General features: G+C 36.6%; 1 protein-coding gene across 1 annotated transcript in view; it reads right to left on the minus strand.

The window, feature by feature from the left end:
- The window catches only part of LOC125277223 (protocadherin-15-like), a 274,335-nt gene that overhangs the window by 224,127 nt on the left and 24,966 nt on the right, over nucleotides 1-25,242 (minus strand). Inside the window, 1 exon segment of the mRNA XM_048205573.1 lies at nucleotides 21,669-21,787. Coding sequence (XP_048061530.1) covers nucleotides 21,669-21,759 — 91 coding nt within the window. The 5' untranslated portion in view covers nucleotides 21,760-21,787.

Genomic DNA, 25,242 nt, shown 5'->3' on the forward strand with positions numbered 1-25,242 from the left:
GATTGGCCCTCTGGCTTGTCAATCACTGCCATGACGTTCCTTGTGAGAGATGCGCGACAGTAACTTTCCACACTCCACAGGCGCTGCATGCAATGTTTTTGTCAGGAGACAGGAGTAACAACTGCAGATTATGAGTTACCTGTGGTGAGTCCGACATAATGAATCCACGGCTTTAAGTCGCGCACACACTTAACGATTGTTAGGCCGATTATGAATGTAAATTGATACTTATGACTGATCGCGCTCAAACGCGTCCAGTCAGAGCCAGTTGCTTTCAGTCTGCGATTACAGTCGGTGTTCAAATTCCATGTGAAAGTATATAAATCTGCTTCAGGAGCAGGAAACAATCGCTGTATGTTGAGCATAGTCAGAATGTTTTAGCTAGTCGTTAAATGTGTGCCCGGCTTAATAACACAGCGAATGCCGGTGGTAATGTTCCGATACTCGTGCGCAAGTTTTGGGAGGCGTTCCCTCTAAATGAGCTGTGAAGGAGGGGGGTTGTTCTTACCCATGCGCTCATTTCAAAAACTCAGTCGACAAAAAGAACCTCTTTAGCACCTTTAAGTAAAGTGGGATGGTACTTGTGTGTGACAACCATTTTTGAGAAATAAATTTGCTTGGTTCAAATTCCTAAAAAATCGAGGTGCAGCTTTATGACCATGGGAAAATGTGGGTCCCATGACCAAAAAGGTTTAAGCAGTTTTTCTGCGAACTGACTAACTGAAGTCAATGCCAAGAATTACAGGCATGTGAGATGGTTGGACACAACACCTGATAACCATCGGTGAGAGAGAGTGAGTCAAAAAGCAGATTTATCTCTCAATCTTCATTTACACACAAAAAAGAGGGCTTAAAAACAGCAGAGCAGAAGATTTCAGCCTCCCATCCGTTCACTGACCACACAATCATGCTGATTCCCAGCATGCCCTCAAATGTTTCTTTGGGCGATTAGAAAAGTATCACAATAAAGCAGGAGAAATCTACGGCTAAGAGCTTAGCACTGTGGTCATAATAACTAAGCATGCAGACACTGCTCAACAACAAAAACAACACATATCTGATAAAAATGAAATGGAAATGGAATGGAAAAGGCAGTGCACCACACTTTTTCCTTTATAAATACAGAAAAAAATTGACTAATAAAAAGTAGCATTTAATAAGGTCTATACTTAAATGTGAAGAAATGGCAAAACAACAACACAGAACACACTTTTCAAAATATTCTCTATAAATGTAATACCTTTTTGTGAGATTATTTTATGAACATTTGCTATCTAAATTCTTATAGCTGTAAAGCATGAATGTTTTATCTTTGTTTTGTAATTCCCATTATATATGTATAATGGCAAAAAGTGATGTCCGGACTAGGAATACTGACATCACCCTTTATCCAAATATTATTAAAATGTTGTTAAAGATTTTGAAAGCATATTGCTTAGTTGTGTTTAGAGTCAATTGTTTTATTTGTGATAACGTAATGAAACATGCCAAATTGTGAAGACATTATTTTTGGCCAGGCTGCCATACAAAGAAATTATGAACACAAGCAAAAACAAGACAGAACCAACAAAATATTAAGAAGTAATTATGATTATGATTGATGATAATTATGATTTTTGTTTAAATAAAATAAAATAAAACCTATAGCCTGTAGCTGTGGGGGTAAAATATGATAAAGTATGATCCAGACATGTTCTTGACATGTTTTGTGAGATTCGCTTCTGGATTTACATGTATCACATTTTAGCACATTATTCCTAATGTGTGTGTCTGCCATAATAAGTGCCTGAAGTATGTGACTCAGATCAAGAAATTAAGTTTATACCGGACATTCTTCCTGCTCTGCTGTAGCCCTGCTGTTTCACAGAGGCTTTAGTGCTTTGTGAATGTGAAAATCAGCTCAGTTGGATTTAGATTGTGTCTTACCCAGTCAAGAACTCTCACTTTGATCCTGATAAACTCTTGGCTGCTTAACACAGCGGGTCTGGGATTTCTGTTCTTTTGTTGTCTGAGTGGGCTAAATATTTCCTACGAATAAAACAAGTGGCTACAAGAAATGTGAAATTCAGCTTTTCAGCCTAATAATAAACAGCTTCAGAGAGCACTGGCACTAATAAAACTTAATAGCTGTATTTAAACCGCAGAGTTAAAGTGACATTTCTTGACTATAGTGTTTCCTAAGCAAAAATGGCAAAATGTTGACGTGCTTTTGAATGCTTTTTCCTTTTTTGGTGTCTATCTAGCTTTTTCTGTATCATATCTGAAAGTGACATTGCCTTTTTCACTTCCAGTCCTTTGGTCTTTCTGTCTTTTTGGTTACTGTTTCTCCCACAGGCATCTTCAAAGCTTCCTATAAAAAAAAATCTCAAATAAGATTTCCTTTAAGACCTTATGAAATCTAAATTGTGTGTCTTGAAGTCCAGATCTATACGTTTTGTGTTCATATGCTATTGTACTATTCCTTTCAAAAGTTTAGGGTCTGACTTTTATTTTATTTTATTGTATTTTATTGTATTTTATTGTATTTTATTTTATTTTATTTTATTTTATTTTATTTTATTTTATTTTATTTGAAAAATCAATCTTATGCTGCCTAAAGCTACATTTTATTGATAAAAAAAATATAGTAAACCAGTAATATTGTTGAATATTATTACACTTTAAAATAACCATTTTCTATTTGAATATATTTTAAAATGTAATTTATTCCTGTGATGGCAAAGCTGAATATCACATGATCCTTCAGATATCATTCTAATATGGTGATTTGCTACTCGAGAAAAATGTTATCAAATATTATCTACTGAAAATGGTTGTGCTGCTTAATAATTTAGAGAAAACCATGATACATTTTTTGAGGGAAATTGAAATTTTAAATGAACAGCATTACAGTACATAAATACATATTTTTTCATTATTTAAATTGAACAATTTAAAAGTCATTACTGTCGTGTTTGATCAATTGATGCATAAAAGTATTAATTTCATTTAAAAAATCTTTTGATCAACTGAAAAATCTAACTTTTGACAAGTATAGTGTACTACTTTATGTTGGCACAACTATAAATATTTATGAATTTTAGGAAAATTGGCACAATGTAAATAAAACACAGTTTTGTCCACAGCCAAACATCCCTCAAACTCTGGTACTGTCCAGAAGCAATGATTTCTGTCCTTGTGTTGTTTCTTGGAGTGTGATGAGTTTCTCCCTCCCCTGTTGACTCAGAAAACATCTCCATCTGGTTTGGTCATCTGTGGCATCTTCCTGCTCTGTGTCAATATCTAGAGCTCTCATGTGGTGCTCAAATACTCAACCAACAGCTCTTCTGCTAGAGGGAGATTTTAGATACGGGCAATCCAGTGAAGAGTCTGAGCAGCATGTACAGCGTTACCAGAGCAGTTCACAACAAATATAAAGAGTGCACTTTATGTTCGCAGAAGACCACTAGCACGCATGAGAATTAAGGCAGTACTTGTGGCAGGTGTCTTATGGCCTGTTCACACCAAGAACGATAACCATAGAGATAACTATAACGATAACTATAGTAGCATCCACACCAGTGGATGATATCATTTTGTTTATTCTAAGCGCACACTGTATTGTCATCTGCTGCTTTAAATGTATGAACTCTTTAAAGCCTGGTGGATCCTGATAGGCTGGTTCAATGTTTTTATCATTCATCAGCAAGAAAAAAAACATTCTGAAAGTAATTTTGACAATATAATTTCTCTGTGCTGTTATCATTATATTTGTGGTGTGGACTCTGCTATTCTTTTATATTTAGAATGATTTTTAGAACTATATCTTTATCATTATCGTAATAGTTATTGTCATTCATATGAATGGGCCTTTACAAAGTATGTTTGCGACAAAGGTAAAAGGAGTGAATGGATCTGCCATCGTCTTAAAGGGATAGTTAAATTAACCCTTTGAGCGGTACGGTCCCACGTGGGATTTTTATTTCTGTGCCCCTGGGCGTACGGTCCCACATATGGGATTTCGAACGTTCAGCGATGTCACATAACTGCCAGATCAAGATCTCTTTCGACAGACGCGTGCAGCTCTTGTCATATATCACAGCTATGCAGTGTTTTCAGCAACATAATGTTTCTTTTAAGGTTTCAGACATTTAAATACGCATAAGCACCATTAAAACAATACATTTAGAGTTTATAAAATACACACTGATGTCAGACATAAGTGGAAGCAGCAATAACAGTGAATTCAAATATAATTTGCAGACATTTATTCATATCAGACACACATAATGGGCCTAAGGAACTATAAAGTTTACTCTATTATTCTTCCAGTTCACCAGCCACTTACTTGCATATATTTCGGGAGAAACTGATGAATTCACCTGCTGTAAATCCACTCTGTGAACTGCAGCGCAAACTAAGATGGCGGCGCCCATCTTGCATTACGTATAGATCAAGATAAAGATCATTTATAAAGGTTTTAAAATGACAAAACACACTCACTTACACATATTTGAGAATCGGAATATCATATAGTTGATGACATGGTAAGCAATTTTGCGAATTTTTCAAAAAAAAATAGGAAAAACTAAATAATAGCGATCCATCTGTCATACAGTGTTAGGGGCCGTTCACACAGAACACGTTTTTCTATTCCAATGCTCTACTTTCCCATTGGTTTTCTATGTAAACACGCGCTTGACGGACGTGCATGACCGTTATGCTCGCGTCTCGCATCTTTTGCAGTGTCTCGCACATGAGCGCCGCGTTTTAAGACGCCGTGTCAAGTTAAAAGAATTTCAACTTTTACACGCAGCACCGCTCATCAATGTCAGTTCCAAAACAGTGGACCAATCAGAAGAACTCGGAGGCGGGGCAAGCGTTGCGAGCTTCTGTTTACAGTAGCAAGTTGGCATGACAACTGTTTTATTTGACGGCAACATGGCAGAGTAGGCGCTCATTATTATCTTATTTTCTTTTTTTCCATGTTAAAACTTGTATCTGTAAATTCCGCAGTTTGTCTATTTGTCGTTATTGCATCACGTCTCAAAGGCGCATCTCGAGACTCTCGCGTTCTATGCTGTGCTTTTTTAAAAACCACTCGCGTTTTTAGACGCAAAGATGCGTTCTGTGTGAATGGCCCCTGCGTTCAGCACTCGTGATACGCAAGACGCGTTGCCATGGAAACAATAAGGGCAAATGTTCTAAAATAATGGTCACCTTAAAAAAAAACTCACTCTGGGGGGACAGTTAGAATATTTTAAACTCACGCTCGAAAGGGTTAAAAATGAAAACTGTGAAAATGTAAAAAAAACTGTAAAATGAAAAAAAGAGTCACTGTCACGGTTGCTGGTTCAGCACGAAGGAGAGACGTCAGGATCTTAGTGCAGCAGCTTCATTTAACAAACTCAAAAATAATTTACAAAACACTGGAAACATGAACAGAACATCCAACATATCTATGACTGTGAACTGACAAGGAACTGAAGGAAACACAGGTCCCAAAAGCATGGGCAAACGGGATAATAAATGAGACACACCTGAACTCAAACTCTAATCAAATCAGTAGCCATAGAAACAAATGGAGAGAATGAAAGAGAACTGAAACAATTAACAAACTAGAAAACTAACTAACGGAAGACAGGGAAAAATATGAAAACAGATGAAAAACAAACTCTAAACGTGACAGTCACCAAATCTGTAAAATTGAATTAGTTAACGATAATTAAAAAGTATTGAAAGCAATTGCCTTAAAAAATAAGTAAAGTCAAATAGGAGTAGTATGTTTTACTGACAAATGCTAAGTTAGTGGAGTTTCCTTACACAAGAGGTCAAGTAACTAAACAAAAAACTTTTGAGAGTACTTGATAATTTTCTTAGATTTACTCTTGACTTATAGCTACTCAGAATTATTATTTTCAACAACTAAATAATTTCAACTGAAATTTACTGTGCGCTATGCTGACTCCCAGAGCGCACTGTGGCAAGAATAAATTAAGCGATTGCTTTGTTTTACTGTTTTTTGGTTTTATTTGCCAATTTTATTTGCTTGTGTTTTGTTTTGTAATGGTCAAAGTCTTATCAAAATTACTTTAACTGTTACTTTTGTTTTGTTTTGCATGTTATATGTTGATGTCTGTGTGTGACTCAAGCCAGGTCAATTGCAAGATATTGTCACCAATACGTGGGGGACTATTTAATCCCAATTAAAAGTTTGATGTTTCACAAGGTGTTTATGACACGAGTTTTAGCAATACAAATTTAATTGATCATAATCCTACATGAAAAGTAGACTAGTTAATGAAATCGTTAGAAGTTAAGTGACCTATTTATTACTAATAAATAAGTAAAAGCAACCTATTTATTACTTCTCTTCCTTTGAAACTGTGATTTCTTGTTGCAACGATTGGAAGGGAATTATAATAATAGAAATGAAGTTCCAAGTGCCCAGTCAAATGGAACACATCAAACAAAACCATTTTAGGAAATCAACATAAATTTATGAAGCCAACTTATATGGAAATTTCTTTCTCTTAAAAGTTTCAGTTGTATTGACAACTCAGCATTAAAGATGACTTTAGAAAATAAGTGAATGCAACTGAGGAGAAAGATAATTTTTTTGCTTGACCAAATGGTTCTCAGATCAATCAATTAGTCTTCACTGGGGTTTTCTGAGTAACAAAGGCATAGTATGCAAATAGTGCAGATTATTAGATTTTTACAATTAAGTTTAACAAATTGTTGCACATCAAGTAAAGTGAACTAAAAAGTGTTTAGTGTAGAACAATTTTACGGTAACACTTTACAATAAGGTTCATTAGTTAACATTATTTGATGTATTATATAACATGAACTAACCATGAGCAATACATTTGTTACTGTATTTGTTAGTCTTTGTAAACGTTAGTTAATAAAAATACAGCTGTTCATAGTTTGTTCATGTTACTTCACAGTGCATGAACTAATGTTAACAAATACAGCTCTTGATTTTAATAATGTATTAGCAAATGTTGAAATTAACATTAACAAAGATCAAAAAATACTGTAGAAGTGCAGTTCATTATTAGTTCATGTTAACTAATGTAGTTAACTAATGAACCTTATTGTAAAGTGTTACCGGTTTTACAATGTGTCAAAGTTATGTAGATTTAAAAAGGTTGATCGAGGTGAAGAAATTATTTGAAGGTGAACTATAACTCAAATAAAAACTTCATTCATATGCTGATTTGAATATTTCTCTGAGCATCCTTTGAGCAGAAAATCTAACACTCTCATGAAAGCGTGTCTATCCTGAAGCAACCTAACGTTCATTAAACTACCAAAATCACAAACGTCTAGAGTCGACAGACGTCAGAATCCACTGTGGAGGGAGGAATAGGATTTTCTGTATCTGTCTGCATTTTCACAAAGACTAACTAATTATCTGTTTTTGAACACAAAGAACGGTTTAAAAAAGATGTGAAGCCTTGATTAGACCCTTTCAAAATCACATATTTTATGACATAATTTCATGACAACAACTGTAAACAATGAGCAAAAAAAAAAAAAAAAAAAAAGTAATTATTTTTGCTGCCACTGATTGCCTGATTCCTAGCCTTGTATTTCAATTTTCCTTTAGTGTATTTATATTGGTATTGTTTCATAGATTAAAGGTGACATATGTCACTGGCAGAACCAAACACAATTACATAAATTATAACTTTGAAAAGTTTTGAAACTCCCTCCATATTCAAACTGCCTCATGACATTAGTTGAACTACACAGAAGGAGAGAAAGAAAAAGGCAGACGTATTGTTTCATAAAAAGCCTTTTTCCTCTCCACTATTTTTCCTTCAGCACGAAATATCCAGTTTGGCCAGGGGTAGGCAAGTTCGGTCCTAGAGAGCCGCTGTCCTGCAGAGTTTAGCTCCAACCCTGAAAAAAAACCTTCAGCTGCCTATAGCCTTAGTAATCCCGAAGAGCTTGATTAGCTTGTTCAGGTGTGTTTGATTAAAGTTGGAGCTAAACTCAGCAGGACAGCGGCTCTCTAGGACCGAACTTGCGTATCCCTGAGTTTGGCTGATCTACACAAGAAATGTACAGCAAACTGAGACAAACAAGTGAGATCTCTCAACAAAAATGCACAGCAATCTTCACTGAACAAAATAACAGGTAAACTAAAGAAGCTTGTCTCTGTCTGTAGCAAATATTGACTTTTTTTTAAATAAGTCCACAATTATGTCTCAGGTATTGATTTTAATTAAAAAACAGATTTCAGCATTTTTTTATTTTCTTTTTTGAATGGTCACATAAAAACTTTCTTAGAAACTTTTTTTTATAATACCTTTATGATTAACTTTTGCTTTATTTTTCAAAAATCCTTTCTAACAGAAATATCATCCATAACAGAACCCATTATAAGATTAACCTAATTAGATAAGTGTCACAACCTGCCGGGTTTTCTGATTTGTTTTCAAGAACTTAGTTTGTTTATCATCATTCCCGACATTTCCTTTCTGTTTACGCTTGTTGCTATGGTTATTCATTGTTCCATTGATTCTCTTACACCTGTTCCTCATTTACTCACTAGTTCCGTCAGTAAATATTGCCCTCTGTTTAGTTCGTTCTTTGTCTGGTCTGGTGTTGTCTGTGCATAGCACACTGTTGCATTGCATTCACATTCATTTCTTCTGAGAATAAAATTTCCAACTCTAACTCCTCCTAGAGCTTTAACACTACATACTCCAAACTCGGGTCAGACCTTCAGACTGTTCTGACTTAGTGTGCTATATCTTTTCTAACTGATCCAACTTACGGTTTTCCTAAAAATGACTATTAAATCTCGGAAAAATCCCATTTACTTTCATTGACGGAATGTTCAAATGAGCCAAGACGTTCAAATTCCAACTGTAAAAATTCAAATTTAAACTACGGAATCCCATTAGACTCAAACTCAATTAGACTCAAGTGCCATTCTATGTACTATTTCTAATCTATTGAAACTCATAAACCTATCTATCTATCTATCTATCTATCTATCTATCTATCTATCTATCTATCTATCTATCTATCTATCTATCTATCTATCTATCTATCTATCAATATCTAATATGATCTATCTATCTCATAGCAACCACCCAAAACAACTTAGCAACTGCATAGCAACACCTTAGCAACCACTCAGAATACACAAGCAACCACATAGCAACACCCTAGAAACCACCCCGAGTACCCTAGCAACTGCATAGCAACACCTTAGCAACCACCCAGAGTACCCTAGCAACCGCATAGCAACCACCCCGAGTTCCCTAGCAACCGCATAGCAACACCCTAGCAATGACCCAACGATCTATCTATCTATCTATCTATCTATCTATCTATCTATCTATCTATCTATCTATCTATCTATACTACTAAGCTAAAACTTTCAAACTTTCAAACTTCAAACTTTTAAAACTACTTCAAACTTTCTGGCTAGGCTTTTTCAAGCCAACTTAAAGTTTGTCTTCAAACTTTTTAATCTAGTTTGGATTACTCTCCATTGTTGGATTACTTTGTTTTGTTAAATAAAGACTATGCTGCATTATAGATCACATCATCTTCATCTTCAGCCACCTGTGACAATAAGTAATAAAAAATTTTATGACGGGTCGATAAGTAAAGAATAATTGATGACACGAAGCGTAGAGGCTATTACACCTCAGGTGTGCATTATTTTTTAAAAATAATTCAAGACCCAGAGTCAATTATTCTGCTTATGCTACGATTACCACTCCTCAAGTGATGGGCTGATTGGTATCTGTGATGGTTGCGGCTCCGTGACATCAAGACATTTATCGAGTTTTTGTAAGTTTATGTATTAATTTATTTTCTCAACAGGGCCATTTTCACAAAACACATATCCCCCTGAAGGTGTTCAACTTTCTATTCTTTGGGTAATTTTTTCAGGGAATTCCAGTGTCTTCTAATACATCTTTCTACCTAATCTGCTGAGAGCCTATCTCTGAAATCTTTATAGCTGAAGCCTTTTATAGCTGAAGCCTTTCACTGACTCAAGAAAATTGGAACATTTCACTGAAACAGTTTTCAAGCGAATTTGCTTTCAGAACATCCATTGCCATAAGAGGTGGCACGACCTGCGACTCCTCTAACACCCGTTGAACAAAACATCACCTGTGATGTGCAGGTACTGCAAACTCTTCTGTAGTCAGCCAACACATCCCATAATCAGATCAAGAGGATATTCCTGCCGCTATTAGGATGCATCTAACAGATCACTGCTTGTCAGTGACTTAGAGGATCAGGCCAGAGTGGGGAAAAAAAGTGCAATGCCATGATTCCTTCCCAAATCCGATCCTTGAATTGACATTAGAAAAATCTTTCCAGATATTTTCAGATGTTTCTCCTAAAATTCCTTTGGAGAAATAACAGAAACCAACGAGTCAACTGGTGAAATAAGAAACACAGATAACTAGCATTAAGGAGTGTTAATACACATTTTAGATGTTTATGGTTCTCTAGAAACTATGGAAACTTGTTTCCACCACAGAATAAAAAGAAAGGTAATTGCAACTTTTTATCTCACAATTCTGACTTTTTATCTTTTTATCTATCTCAATTCTGAGTTTATTATATAAAAATGTCTGAATTGTGAGATATAAATTTGCAATTACGAGACACAAAGAAAGAACTGCGAGATATAAACTTACAATTAGGGTTGTCACGGTACCAAAATTTCAGCAGTCGGTACCAATAACATACAGTAAAATTTTGTGGTTCTCAGTACCAAAAACTGTTGAATTAAGTACTTTATAAAATGTTGGCCCGTTCCGTCTCGTCTGTTGATTATCATGGTCATTTATCGCAGTTTCCGTTTCAAGTGTGCATTTAAATGGGGTTCTCAATCCAGAAACTTTGCAGTGTACTTAGCAGCAGGAAAAATGTATCAGGTTATGACTGTAAACCATGATTCCCTGTGAAGGGGATCGGGACACTACGTCTGGATCGATGCTATGGCAAACAGCATCAGCATGACCAATGTTTGAAGCATGTGTGCCAACACAACAATTTCATTGGCCGACCCTTGATTATAACAGGGCACCTACAATGTACGTCATCAAATTCTTTGTCTGAAGGAGATGTGCAGGCAAGCCTGAAGCGTGTCTCATTTCCCTTCTCATGGTTACAGTTGTAACCTGAGACGTTCCCTTTCGAAGTGGAATGAGACACTGTGTCTGGATCACGCTATGGGGAACAAATACCCACTACGCTTATTGATGATGGCATTCCTCATAGCGTTGACCCAGATGCAGTGTCTCGTTCCTCATCGAAAGGGAACTAAACTTGTATTCATATTGTGAATGGGTAATAAACATAAAGCAAGAGAAGGGCCCTCCCTTTATAAACATTAAAGGCTGATTTATACTTCTGCGCCAAGTGTACGTCGTAGCTACGGCGTAGGCTGTGTGTACCACGTGCAGCCGACGACGTAGCCTGATGCGCACCTCTTCAAAAATGTAACAACGCGTCAATTCTATGCGGACCGCAAGTGATGTGATTGGTCTGCTAGAACCCCTCCCTCAGGTAAAAAAAATCTGGCGCGGCGCAATAGGAGAAGAGCGAGCGTTTTCAACTTCCATAGGAATGAAAAACATTTTGTTTCAGGGGACACATGCAGTCAAACTGCAACAAAAGTCGTTACCTATTTGCCACTTCTATTTGTAAGCTTCTCTGACAACGTACATGACAAGCTGCTGCTTCTTCAGCTTTTGCCTTGATACTCAACATGAACGCGGACACTGCCTACTAGTGGTCTGCTTGCACGTCGACGCGGACAACAACAAAGAAGTATAAATAAAAACAGACGCATAGCCTACGGCGTAGGTCCGACGCAGAAGTATAAATCAGCCTTAAGGCTGTCAATCTCTGAAGCGCAAGCTCTCACGAAAACTCCTTTTATAATAAAAAAAGTTGCCTTAAAGGTGCAATATGTATTTTTTCGTCAGCTAGAGGTCTTCTGTTCAAAACAAAGGCATAGCTTGATGACGGCAAGTTTAAGCGAGGAATCTTGGGACATGTGGTCTTCACCTCACAGCCGGTGGAAAAGAAAAGGAACAGGACTCGGGCAGAAATCATGTTCATGGATGCGATTATTAACGTTACTGTAGTATGAAGCAGAGCAGGGCCGAGTGTTGTGGGAGCTGAACGATGCTGATGGAATGACTGTTAATGAGAGACGAATGCAACACACGCCTCGTGAGCAGCGGAACTTTTATTATGCCACAGTCACTGGTGCCGCTTCAGCTTTTTCCAGTCATGAGTATGAGGTAACGCAGCTCTGATTATCATATTAGATACATTTGAGTGTGTTAAAAATTATGTTATAACGTTACTCTGTGTGTTCGCTCGGCTGCTGCTGTGAGACACTTGTTGCACACTGCAGTAAGCTAGATCAATACTACAATATCATATTAAAATCAAGAAAATTAGATTTAAACAATAAGACTAAACGTGTTGAGCTATATAACAATAATTAGTTTTCTGTCTATAAATGTATCAAAACAGTTGTTCCCTTGTCTAATAAAACATGTAATATATATTAAAGCGTCCTTGGTGTTTCCATGGTTTCTACAAAATTAAACCGGAAACCGAGCGCGGATATGCCGTCATTGATAGGTGACTCCCTCACACGTCCCGTATCCTTGGTTAAAATAGCAATTTTCTCATGATTTACAAATAGTTGGAAACATTTGGGATATTGTAAGTACTCAAGTGAACAAAATATATAACACTGGCCCAGTGGTTTTTGGATATTTTACTGCAAAAATCTTACATATTGCAGCTTTAATTGTACAGTGATTCTCTTATTTACATTGTGTGGTTATAATGGAAGTATTTTGACAGTGTGCGGATTGCATTGAATAAAACCTAGTTCATACTGTACAATTGTGGCTGTGATTTGGCCACCTGAGACAAATTTTGAGAACCCTAAAAGATTCCTCTGATCCTGGGCCAAAACCCGACATCTTTGATCACTAGTTTGACATGTTCGCTGACAACTGATTAATGACCATTGTGATCAAATTTTACATCCAACAAAATTTGAGCAGTGTGAGAAGTTTTGAGGCACAGTCCTGCAGTGTGGCGACTTCTACGACAATCGCCAAATCAAAAACCAATAGAAGCGCATAACCTGATGATGTGATTAGTGAGACAACAAACTACCATCTTCTCCACACACCTCTGTCTTTTTCTTTTCAAGAAAAGCCATGATCAATATTAACTCTAACTTTTATTTTTTTGTTTTTTGTTTGCTAGCCACCATTTCTATCCCGAATGTAAATACAGCTCACAGTCACTGAACGTGTCACGGACTGATGACGTAAAACTCCAAATGAGTCTTCTTACGGGCATCCATTTTTCTTTTGTCTTGACTGCCTTGACGTGTCTTGAATTTTCAGTAAAAATAACCATATTGTGATGTAAAATTACTCACACTGTACCATGATAGGTTTATAAGATTTTGGTCACAACATCTATCCCTACTCTCCAGCTAGGAGACCAAATCAAACTCTGACAACACTATTAAAGGGAGAGAGAGGATGCTACTAAGAAATAAAAATAAATAGATCAACAGACAAAGTGAAAATGAAGTGAGCCGAAGATCTCAAAGCGTGACACCACACCAGCTCCCAGCATGCACTGAGAGAATCAAAAACAGACAATTACAGCAGAATGACAAAAGTGGAGATGTAGGTGATAAACAGATAAGAGCGACTATAATAATAAAACCACACCAATATAACACCAAGTATAAAAAAGAAAGGAAGAGATGGGTAGAACAAGAGACAAACAGAAGAAGGGAAAATTGATTTGATGCACTCTCTGCACAGATGATGGGAGACTGGACCTCGAAAAGTGCTCTCTGGTCACCGTGGTGATGAGAGGACAATAGGACACACAGGGTTTTGTTCCTCTGATATGCTGCACAGACAGTGAATGACTGAATGTGACCAAACTAAATCCACCCACAATACCATGAGAAAACCATTACTGACAACATGCTGCAAGTCCACAACCACATCACATTTACAATTATCTTATCTTTTTCTACTACATACCTATATTTCTGTTAAATTTTGTGTATTTGAACACCATAGAAAGAATATAGGGTACATGAGTACATGACTAACTCGCCTGAATTAAATTTGCATTTAAATCTTTTGTAGTGGCACAAAACTTTAGAAATCACTAGTCAACGAAGACATCAACTAAGCGTCCACAAATTTCTTTTTGTTGAGTTTGAATACTTGAATACAGATATTTTGTTATATAAACTGACTCTAGTCATTCCCTTTTTTTTTCTTTTTTTTTTTTAAACTGTGCTGTCTGCCTCTATCATGCTGTCTTCAAAAGGCAGGAACACACCAAGCCGACGGTTGGCCGTCGGGCAGTTTTTCTTCGTCGGCCGACTAAGTTTTCTCAGTGTGTTCCGCACCGTCGGCTGAAGTTGGTCCTCATCTGCTTTTTTTCGGCTGATTCGAAATGTTGAATCGGCGTTGGAGCTCGTCGGTCCGTCGGGCCATCTGATCAATCTGATTGGCTGTTCAGATACTGCCACCTGCTGGTACGGAAAGGCATTTCATCTCACGCAGGCGCAGAACTGATGTGCTACTTGGCCGTCGGCTGTTGAGCGTCAGTTTGGTGTGTCAGGGCAACTTTGGACACAGACGCTGCCGACGTGAGCCAACCCCGCAGACTGCTTTCATCACCACTAGTTCGTTGGCATTGGCTTGATGTGTTCTGGCCTTAAGATACCTCAGGTTAGCCAAATTCAAAGGACGCACTGCATACAAACTATCCCACTTGAAAGTTTGGGGTCAATAAGATTTTTCATTTTATTTATTTATTTATTTTTATATAAAAAATGAATCTCATATTTATTTATTTTTTTCTTGAACACCAAATCAGCATTAGAAGGATCATGTGACAGTGACGACTGAAGTAATGATGCTGACAATTCAGCTTTGATATCACAGGAATAAATTACATTTTGAAATATATTAAAATAGTCTAAATAGATATTAAACTGTAAAAAATATTTCACAATATTACTGTTTTTACTATATTTTTTAATTAAATAAATTCTTGATGAGCATAGGAGACTTTTCAACAACATTAAAATAGCTTACAAACTCCTACAAGTATAAACTAAAAAGATAAGTATAAATATTTATATATTTCTTTAGAATTATATTTTATCTTTGAAGTTGTTTCATATAATAAAAAGACCACTAATATTTGTCTGTGCTATGGTCAGCATGATAACATCTTCTATAAGAAGTTTTGTCTCTTAGTTCATCCTCTATAACTCTTTCCCCACCATTGACTGAGTTTTCCGTCATTTATGATACAACTCTTCCTTGCCATTGACGGAATTTTCCGACAATCCATGTTTTCACTGTCATGCCATAGGGGGTGCTATTACGCATCATCTGAAAGAGTACAGAATCTCCGGATCAAAACACAGGTGAAGAAAAAGCAGAAACAAGCAGCAGAATCATTGTTTGCGCATATGTAAGCTAAAGCGATCATCAAAAATTAACCACCATATAAATCCAAACAGCCTAACGTTACCGAAAGAAATGTCGACCCAGGAAGAGGTATAGTACTGTGCAAGCTCTGGGGGTGTTGATGGTTTCGATCTACTCGATCAATGTTTTGATCATCATTCTGAATCCGATCTGGATGTAGCCTTTGACAAAAAATTTGTTTTTCTCAACTTTTTGTTCAAAATATTGCTTTAACTTATTCAGGTGTTGATAAAAAGGGATGCATGAAGCTAGAATAAAATGGTTGTTTTTGGTTGTGGTATTCATAGAACAAAATATTCTGGGGGGGCCATGACATTTTTGTGAAAATGATCAAAAATGCTGGCGCTGACTGGCAACCTTTTTAAAACATACTGGCGGGGAAAGAGTTAAAGCATCACTAAAACAGCCATGAAATTCACCACTTCAACCACAACAACAGCAAATAATCAGAAAAAACACTGGTATAAAAACACATTATTCCAGAAGACTGGGAAAATAAATTGGGTGGAGTAGCTGCAGGACTAAAGTTCTTGAGATATCTACTTACATTGCAATGCACCACACGCTTCAGGTTTAGATCCATTGTTAGAAGGCCATATACAGCAAGGCAGCTTGCTAGCACTGAATAGATCTTTTCCAGGAGTCGCTCAGTATAATTATGTTCAGTGTATTTTTTTAAATAACAGCCCGCCGCTTTATTCTGATAGCATGAGACTTGAGAAACATTTCCTTCTCCTTCTCAATTAGACTGAGAAGACTGACTCCACTCTCAAAGTGCACCTGCAGACTGACTTTAATGGCTCACCTAGCAGCAGATATCCAGCAGAGTTTAATTACAGTGACAGGATGAAATAGGTGGAGTGGAGATGGAGATGCAGATTTTTCTATCCACTTTTAAATGCTATGTACATACTCTTAAATGTGTTCAAGGCACAGACAAACAGAAAGAAATATAGGCTCACAGAAAGACAGCCGACATTGGACAGGAACCAAAGAAAGTGAATCTGTTCCAATCTCAAGTGCACTATTAAGTACCTTTTAAGAAGTGTCTACCTTGAAACCATAGCTTTCAAAAATAAAAGCTGTTCATTATATCAAGTAGTTCAACTAGTTGAAGATCCCCTCTGAAAAATTAAGCAGCTACATTGTTACAAACAAAAACAGCCCTGTTTACATGTAAAACATTGCATTAAACAGTATTTTTGTTCATTTCGCTACATAAAAAGTTAAGACAAAATGCCACATTTGAGGTTCCAGAAACAAAACTTTGATTCAAATAGATCAGTGAATCATTTAATTGAGCCAGTTCCTTAAAATTAATAATTTCAGTGAACAGACTCCCTACTTTGACAGTTACTACTGACACACTGCCAAAAGATGCAGTTAAGTTAGTAGTGCCCCCATTTGAAGTTAGTTATTACTCAACATAGTAAAAAAATGGCAACTAACTGACTGATTTGAAACACTGTACATAGTCAGCAACTCAGTTAAAGCACATTACACAGATATCACTCTTCACATGAACAGTACACAAGCTCTAATGCTCACAGTAGTCAGATATTAGCATGCTGCTAAGCTAATGACTCTAAATGCCATTTCACATAACTTGTTTCCCTATTGTATGACACTCTATGAAATGAATTTGCAACAACTACAGAGTTAGCTCAGATATTGGTTGTCCGCCAGTCAGGCTATTTCTAAACTATTTCAGCTTTAACCATGTTTAGTGCTGACCTTTCATTTTTTGCAATGACTATTCTAAATTTGGCCATAAATTTGTGGCTGTCACACTTGACAAAACAGCAAAAAAAAAAAAAAAAAAACCTGTCAAACTTTATGAGGAGATCTTGAATGTCTCATAATTCCCTTTAATTCATCTATATTTACCTTATTTTATTTTTTATACTTTCACATCCTTTGTTTGCTGTCATCTGACCTTTGTTTGGCTCGCCTTGCTTGTAACTGTCAACATTAGTATGTCACATAGCTTTAATAATAATAATAATAAAAAAAGATAACAGCGCTTTTTTTTTTCTTTTTTCTTTTCTTCTTTTTTTCTTTATGTGATGCATCAAAGCCATTTGCAGATCTTTTTTGTGCACATTTCCCACTTTGTTGCTACTCCAAAAAAATGCCCTTTTGTGGAACTAGAGTAGACGAAAACAGCGCACCATCAAAACACTGAGAGTGGTCCTCTCAGATCTGTCCATCTTTTTTCAGCTCAACCTATATCATGAGTTTGGGGTGTGGCTACTGTAGCACTGTTGGACCATGACTGACGCATTACATGGAAAAAGACATTCAGCTTACAGAAGTGCAAGCCAAATTCACCTTCAGAGATTAAACCAAAAATTTAGACCTTCAGAGATTAAACATTTCATGAACACATCAAGGTGGAAAGTATTCACAGCGCTTCACTTTTTCCACATTTTGTTATGTTACAGTCTTATTCCAAAAGGGATTCATTATTTTCCTCAAAATTCTACCAACAATACCCCATAATGACAACGTGAAAGAAGTTTGTTTGAAATCTTTGCAAATTTGAGTATGATGCTACAAGCCTGGCACACCTATTTTTGGGCAGTTTCTCCCATTCTTCTTTGCAGGACCTCTCAAGCTCCATCAGGTTGGATGGGGAGTGTCATTGCACAGCCATTTTCAGATCTCTCCAGACATGTTCAATCGGGTTCAAGTCTGGACTCTGGCTGGGCCAAAGGCCATTCACAGAGTTGTCCCGTAGCCACTCCTTTGTTATCTTAGCTGTGTGCTTAGGGTCATTGTCCTGTTGGAAGATGAACCTTGGCCCCAGTCTGAGGTCCAGAGCGCTCTGGAGCAGGTTTTCATCAAGGACGTCTCTGTACATTGCTGTATTCATCTTCCCCTCGATCCTGACTAGTCTCCCAGTTCCTGCCACTGAAAAACAGATGGCACCACCATGCTTCACCGTAGGGATGGTATTGGTCAGGTGAGGAGAGGTGCCTGGTTTCCTCAAGACATTACGCTTGCTATTCAGGCCAAAGAGTTCAATCTTTGTTTCATAAGACCTGAGAATTGTGTTTCTCATGGTCTGAGAGTCCTCCAGGCAGGCTGTCATGTGCCTTTTACTGAGGAGTGGCTTCCGTCTGGCCACTCTACCATACAGGCCTGATTGGTGGAGTGATGCAGAGATGGTTGATCTTCTGGAAGGTTCTCCTCTTTCCACAGAGAAATGCTGGAGCTCTGTCAGAGTGACCATCAGGTTCTTGGTCACCTCCCTGACTAAGGCCCTTCTCCCCTGATCGCTCAGTTTGGCCGGGCGGTCCGCTCTAGGAAGAGTCCTGGTGTTTCCAAACTTCTTCCATTTATGGATGATGGAAGACACTGTGCTCTGACCTTCAATGCTGCAGAAATGTTTCTGTACCCTTCCCCAGATCTGTGCCTTGATACAATCCTGTCTCGGAGGTCTATAGACAATTCCTTGGACTTCATGGCTTAGTTTGTGCTCTGACATGCACTGTTAACTGTGGGACCTTATATTGACAGGTGTGTGCCTTTCCAAATCATGTCCAATTAACTAAATTTACCACAGGCGGACTCCAATCAAGTTGCAGAAACATCTCAAGGATCATCAGTGGAAACAGGACGCACCTGAGCTCAATTTTGAGTGTCATGGCAAATGCTGTGAATGCTTATGTACATGTGATTTTTTTTTTTTTTTATGAATTTGCAAAGATTTCAAACAAACTTCTTTCACATTGTCATTATGGGGTATTGTTTGTAGAATCTTAAAGAAAATAATATAAGGTTGTAACCTAACAAAATGTGAAAACAGTGAAGTGCTGTTATACTTTCCGGATGCACTCTATGTGCATTTAAATGTCTGAAACCTTAAATAAACATTTTAGGTTGAAGACACTGGATATTTGTGATATATGGCAAGCACTGAGAGCATCTGTTCCGCTCAACATCAGCTAAAGCGCAAAAGAACATTTGAATTTAGAACATTTGAACATTTTTGAATCACTTGACTCACTGAACATTCTAATCACACTAGTGTGATCGTACACTCCAGGGACCAGCCAAGACTTTATCGTACGCGTCAAAGGGTTAATATGTTGGACCCTTTATAGAAAGTAGCCTACGTTTACCTGTTGAGACTTACCTTAACAAGCACTCGTAAAAGCTGTGTTCGTCAAGCGAATGGGCATTTGCAAGGTTGCAGTGCATTCTTGGATTGTCAAGTTTGGATCAAGTTTTTGAATAAGAAGAATCACAAATATTATTATCCTGCCGATAAATAGCAGATTCATTAACAGTCGTATATTAATGAGCCAAGATGCGACATTGCTTGGCAACCACAAATAACAATCAGTTACAGTACACTGAAAAAAAATTGTAACCTAAAAACTTCATTTTTTTTCTTCAAAATAAAAATGTTATTTAACATTACTGAATCAACCTAAATATATTAGGTTACAGCAACAAAACTAAATTTAAATGATTAGTTCACTTCTGAATGAAAATTTCCTGATAATTAACTCACCCCCATGTCATCCAAGATGTTCAGGTCTTTCTTTCTTCAGTTGAAAAGAAATTATGGTTTGTGTGGAAAATATTCCAGGACTCTTCTCCATATAGTGGACTTCAGAGGGGTTCACCAGGTGGAAGGTTTCAATGCAGCTTCAAAGGGCTCTACGTGACCCCAGCCGAGGATCCCATTTCTTATCTAGTGAAATGATTAGTCATTTTCTAAAAAAATAAAAATGTATATACTTTTTTTAACCACAAAAGCTTGTCTTGCACTAGCTCTGCGATCCGCACACATGACGTAATCACGTTACAAAGGTCATTCGTGACATAGGCGGAAGTACTGATCCAGGGTCTAACAAAGCGAACGTGCAAAGATTAAGCTAAACGCCTTTTAGAAAAAAAGGTAAAACAACAGTATCAGTCGATTTTGAAGTTGGAGGAGAAAATTAGATGAAGTTTTCGTCACGCGTGACCTTTCAACGTAATGCGTGGCGCATCACAGAGCTAGTGCAAGACGAGCATTTGTAGTTAAAAAGTACATACATTTTTAATTTGTTTTCAGAAAATGACCAATCGTTTCACTAGATAAGACCCTTATTCCTCGGCTGGGAATGCGTAGAGCCCTTTGAAGCTGCACTGAAACTGCAATTTGGACCTTCCACCCGGTGAACCCCACTGAAGTCCACTATATGGAGAAGAATCCTGGGATGTTTTCCTCAAAAAACTTAATTTGTTTTCGATTAAAGAAAGAAAGACATGAACATCTTGGATGACATGGGGGTGAGTAAATTATCAGGAAATTTTAATTCAGAAGTGAACTAATCCTTTAAGGGTAAGGTAGAACAGTGTATTTTTACAGTGTATGTCTACACCAGACACACAAGCTACAACCCACAAATTGAAATGACTTACGTTATAATTTATGAAGCTGTCTGCAACACAGTTTTCAGATTGCTGTAAGAAATTGCATCATGGATATTCTGTGGTGTATGGCAGAGTATGGCAGAATTACAACCACCAACCATTATACACAATTTTACCACCCAGCCCCACACATAACATCTTCACTACGCTCTTCAAATCATACAAAAATCCATAACAATAAATGCTGCATGAACCGACAAGGATATCTGAAAATGTCAACTATAGACGCCCACCAATCTTTTATCCTCAACTGCTAATCTGAACAGTCTGACAATAGCCACAATTTATTTGCCTCTATTTCCACTCAGCCTCACGGCATTTCCAGCAACGTTTTGAGATTTTTATTACGGTTGTCAGTTTGTCTTTGGCAGACGTGACGGCATAATTCATACATCATCAGACGCTCAGTTTGGAGAGCTGTATCTGGCTGCTTCGGTAATGAAGGTGTGCAGAGAAGACGCAGAGACCGATTTGTGAGACGCTGCCACACAAAGTTAGAGATACAATTATCTCTCTGACTTCGCTCAGAGCGTAAACGCTGGGCTGTAACATCCCATTTCACTAACTCCAGGAACAAAATGGAAAGTTACGGTCCCGGTGCAAGGTTTATTTTGCAAAAGTGGTAAATAAAATCTCTCATGCTAGTGACAGGGAATGAATGATGGACAGAACTGCGAGTCTCACCTTCAGTGTTTTGAGCCAAGATTTGGGTAATGATAACAAACAAGCCAATCGCCAAACCCAGACAGCCCGATCGCCACCAGCTCCTCCTCATCTTCAGTTACTGCCTACTGCCAACCCACCTGCGGAAAAACAGACAGAGATGGTTTCATTTTAATGGTCCAAAAGATCAATATATTGCTGTAAACCATGCAGAATTTGACAAATTAACCTATTTAATCCCATTTAATTCCACCGGTTACAATAGTGACCGTAAAGAAAGTTTTCATTTAAAATGTCACTGACTGGTGTTTTACTGACATTTCCTGCAAATATGGAAAAAAATAAAGGGTCTCAATTAAATATGTGCAGTTTCACATGGTTAGTGCAAATGGTCACATGACCAGAGCAGTTTAATTGTTGTTTGCACCATCAGGCTGCATCAAAGCTCCAAAACAAAAGGTTAGTAAAGTATGTTAAAGATATGACAAACATTTTTGGCACACATTATCTTTAAGATGTCTAGTATTAATATATGAATTCACAATTATTCAGATTTGTTGAGTGTGGTCATAGAATGAGTAAACATGTTGATGGCAAAAATAGTGACCGGTGGGATAATACAGAATGAACTATTCAATTGCAGTTGTTAGGGAAGGCTGTACTAAAATGTTGCAATGACAAAGTTACAATGAATATTGCACTAAATTAAAAGTTCAAATGTTACAAATAAGTTACAGGATTGATGTTTTAAATACTGGTTGCACTAATATAACAATATTATTATATAAGTTACAATAAAGTAATATTTTTCAAGTAAAAATCAAGGTTTTTTGTTTGTTTTTTGTCTTTTATCTCAGTATTCCTATAAGTGTTGTATAAGGGTTTTGAATGATAGTAATAATAGAATGTGATGGAACAGAGTTTTAAATGTGTTAATAACTGGGCTGAGAAAGGCTAAGAATTTCGATTTCTGCAGCAATATGTTAATTCAGTACACATATTATCCCACCGGTCACAATTGTGACCGACCATTAAACTAAATTTTTTGCACACTTTTCCATAAAAATTTCAAAAAAGAATTATTGATTATTTCAAGGGGTTACTAATGACACATCATTTAGATTTTCATGTCTGGGGAAAATTTGAGATTAAACAGGTTAATAGAACTATTACAAAATAAATAAAGAAATATGTTGCATCCGAACTGATAGGTTACTCAGAGAAGACTTAAACTGTATTTTAGGTATATATTGATATAATATAATATCATCCACCCTGCTTTCTAGATATCAGTATGATATTGGTCCAACATTTCATCCAAGACACCAGTGAATAAATCAATCAAGTCAATAAATTTCCCATGGCAGCCCAAACTTCAGTACTGATTCAGTCAAAAGCAGATAAATCTGTGGATTAAACTGGCATGTGGATATTAAGTCAATTTTGTAGGCACAGTTACTGATCAATGTAAACTGAATTAACACTTGCTAATCCCAAAATTGATTTTTTCATACTGCAGGAAAAAAGATAGAAAAGATAGAAAGAAAGAAAACAGTAATAGTTTAAATACTACGGTGACCGGGAGAGGACATGTTCGGTTCATTTAGTTTTGTCGTGGCCACAACATATAAACTTGTGGGAACGTGATAATATTAATTCGTGGGAATGTGATAACTCATGGCCACGAGATGATTTTGTTGAGGTAACGACATCCTTATGTCGTGGCCACGCGATGTAAAGGTGTGGCCTCGAGATCAAATGGTGAGGGAACGATATATTTTTCTCGTGGCCACGACTTCATTATGTTGAGGGAACGACATCTATTTCTCATGGCCACGAGTTACATGTGTAAACAACCTGTGCAACCATAGCAACCTGGAATTATTACAAAAGGACAATACCATAATAATATTTTTAATTGAGAATGAAAAATAAGGGTGGAGTTAAGGAATGATTATTAACCTATATAAATTCCCGTAAATGAACTTTCTGTAAAATTCCCGTGCGCCAACAGAAATAAAATAAAATCATCTTTCAATCATCAGCTTTCATAGGTTATATCATAATAAACAAAATATTCTTTTAACATAGCCTATTAATAGTAAAACATTTTTTAACTTAATTCGAAAGCTGTCACAGGCACAAGGGGCCGTTCGTTTCGTGTCTTAGGACGTCAATGTGTCGTCACGAGCCGCAGGGCTTAATTTGGACTTGTCTATGCAAGTTTTATTTACTCTTATAGTAGAAGTTCCCATCCACTAGCATTATTTGACTGACAGATGGCAGCGGTTGGAGTTAAAAATCATCATTTGTGTTCTACTGAAGAAACAAAGTCACCTACATCTTGGATGCGCTGGGGGTAAGCAGATAAACATCAAATTTTCATTTTTGGGTGAACTATCCCTATTGGCATAATTGGCATTTACAGTATTTACAGAATACAAACTTTAAGTAACAAAGTACGGAATGTTAATTAGATAAAGAAATATGGGTAGGCCTAATGAAGGGGAAAATAAAGCAAATGAATGTACAAATGTAACTAATAATAATATAAACATATTAAATAAAAAAGAAACGATCAGTGAATGGATTTAAAAGACTGGATGGGATTAAAATGTACAACATTTAAACATTTATTGATAAACTTCATTCGAATGCTGTCTGCAACATCACGTGCAATATAATATGCACGTTAATATAATAATTTCTTAATTCCGTTCTTTTTCTAAATTAAAAATATATATTATTATAGTCTTGTCCATTTGTAATAATTCCAGGTTGCTATGGTTGCGCAGGTTGTTTACACATGTAACTCATGGCCATGAGAAATAAATGTCGTTCCCTCAACATAATGAAGTTGTGGCCACGAGAAAAATATCTCGTTCCCTCACCATATGATATCGAGGCCACGACTTTACATCGCGTGGCCACGACATAAGGATGACGTTACCTCGACAAAATCATCTTGTGGCCACGAGTTATTATCAAGGTCCCCACGAATTAATATCTTGTGGCCACGACATATTATCACGTTCCCACGAGTTTATATGTTGTGGCCACGATAAAACTAAATGAACCGAACATGTCCTCTGCCGGTCACCGTAAAATACATTATATATATATATATATATATATATATATATATATATATGTGTGTGTGTGTGTGTATTAACAATTTCTAAGAGTGGATATGCATGCTGAAATCTTGTTTTGAAAATCTCAAACAACACAGACTTTAGATAAATAAATAATAGAAAATTATTGGTTGCATTGGAAGTGGTCAAAATTGAGGGACTATCATTATTTGTGCAAAACCTGGTATAATTTTAATTAAATATTGGCATGGTTACAAGGTTTTCATATATATATATATATATATATATATATATATATATATATATATATATATATATATATATATATATATATATAGGACAGATTATATGTATAATGAACAATGAAAACAAGAAAAAAGTTTCACATAGAGTAATAAAATGTTCTAACAAAACTACTCAGGGACTTTTACAGTTGTTCAAGAAACATATTTATGGCTGCACTGTGGTTTAAAAAAAAAAAAACACATTTAATTCAATGA

The sequence above is a fragment of the Megalobrama amblycephala genome, linkage group LG10 (genome assembly GCF_018812025.1).
Source record: "Megalobrama amblycephala isolate DHTTF-2021 linkage group LG10, ASM1881202v1, whole genome shotgun sequence".
In the NCBI taxonomy this organism is placed as follows: Eukaryota; Metazoa; Chordata; class Actinopteri; order Cypriniformes; family Xenocyprididae; genus Megalobrama; species Megalobrama amblycephala.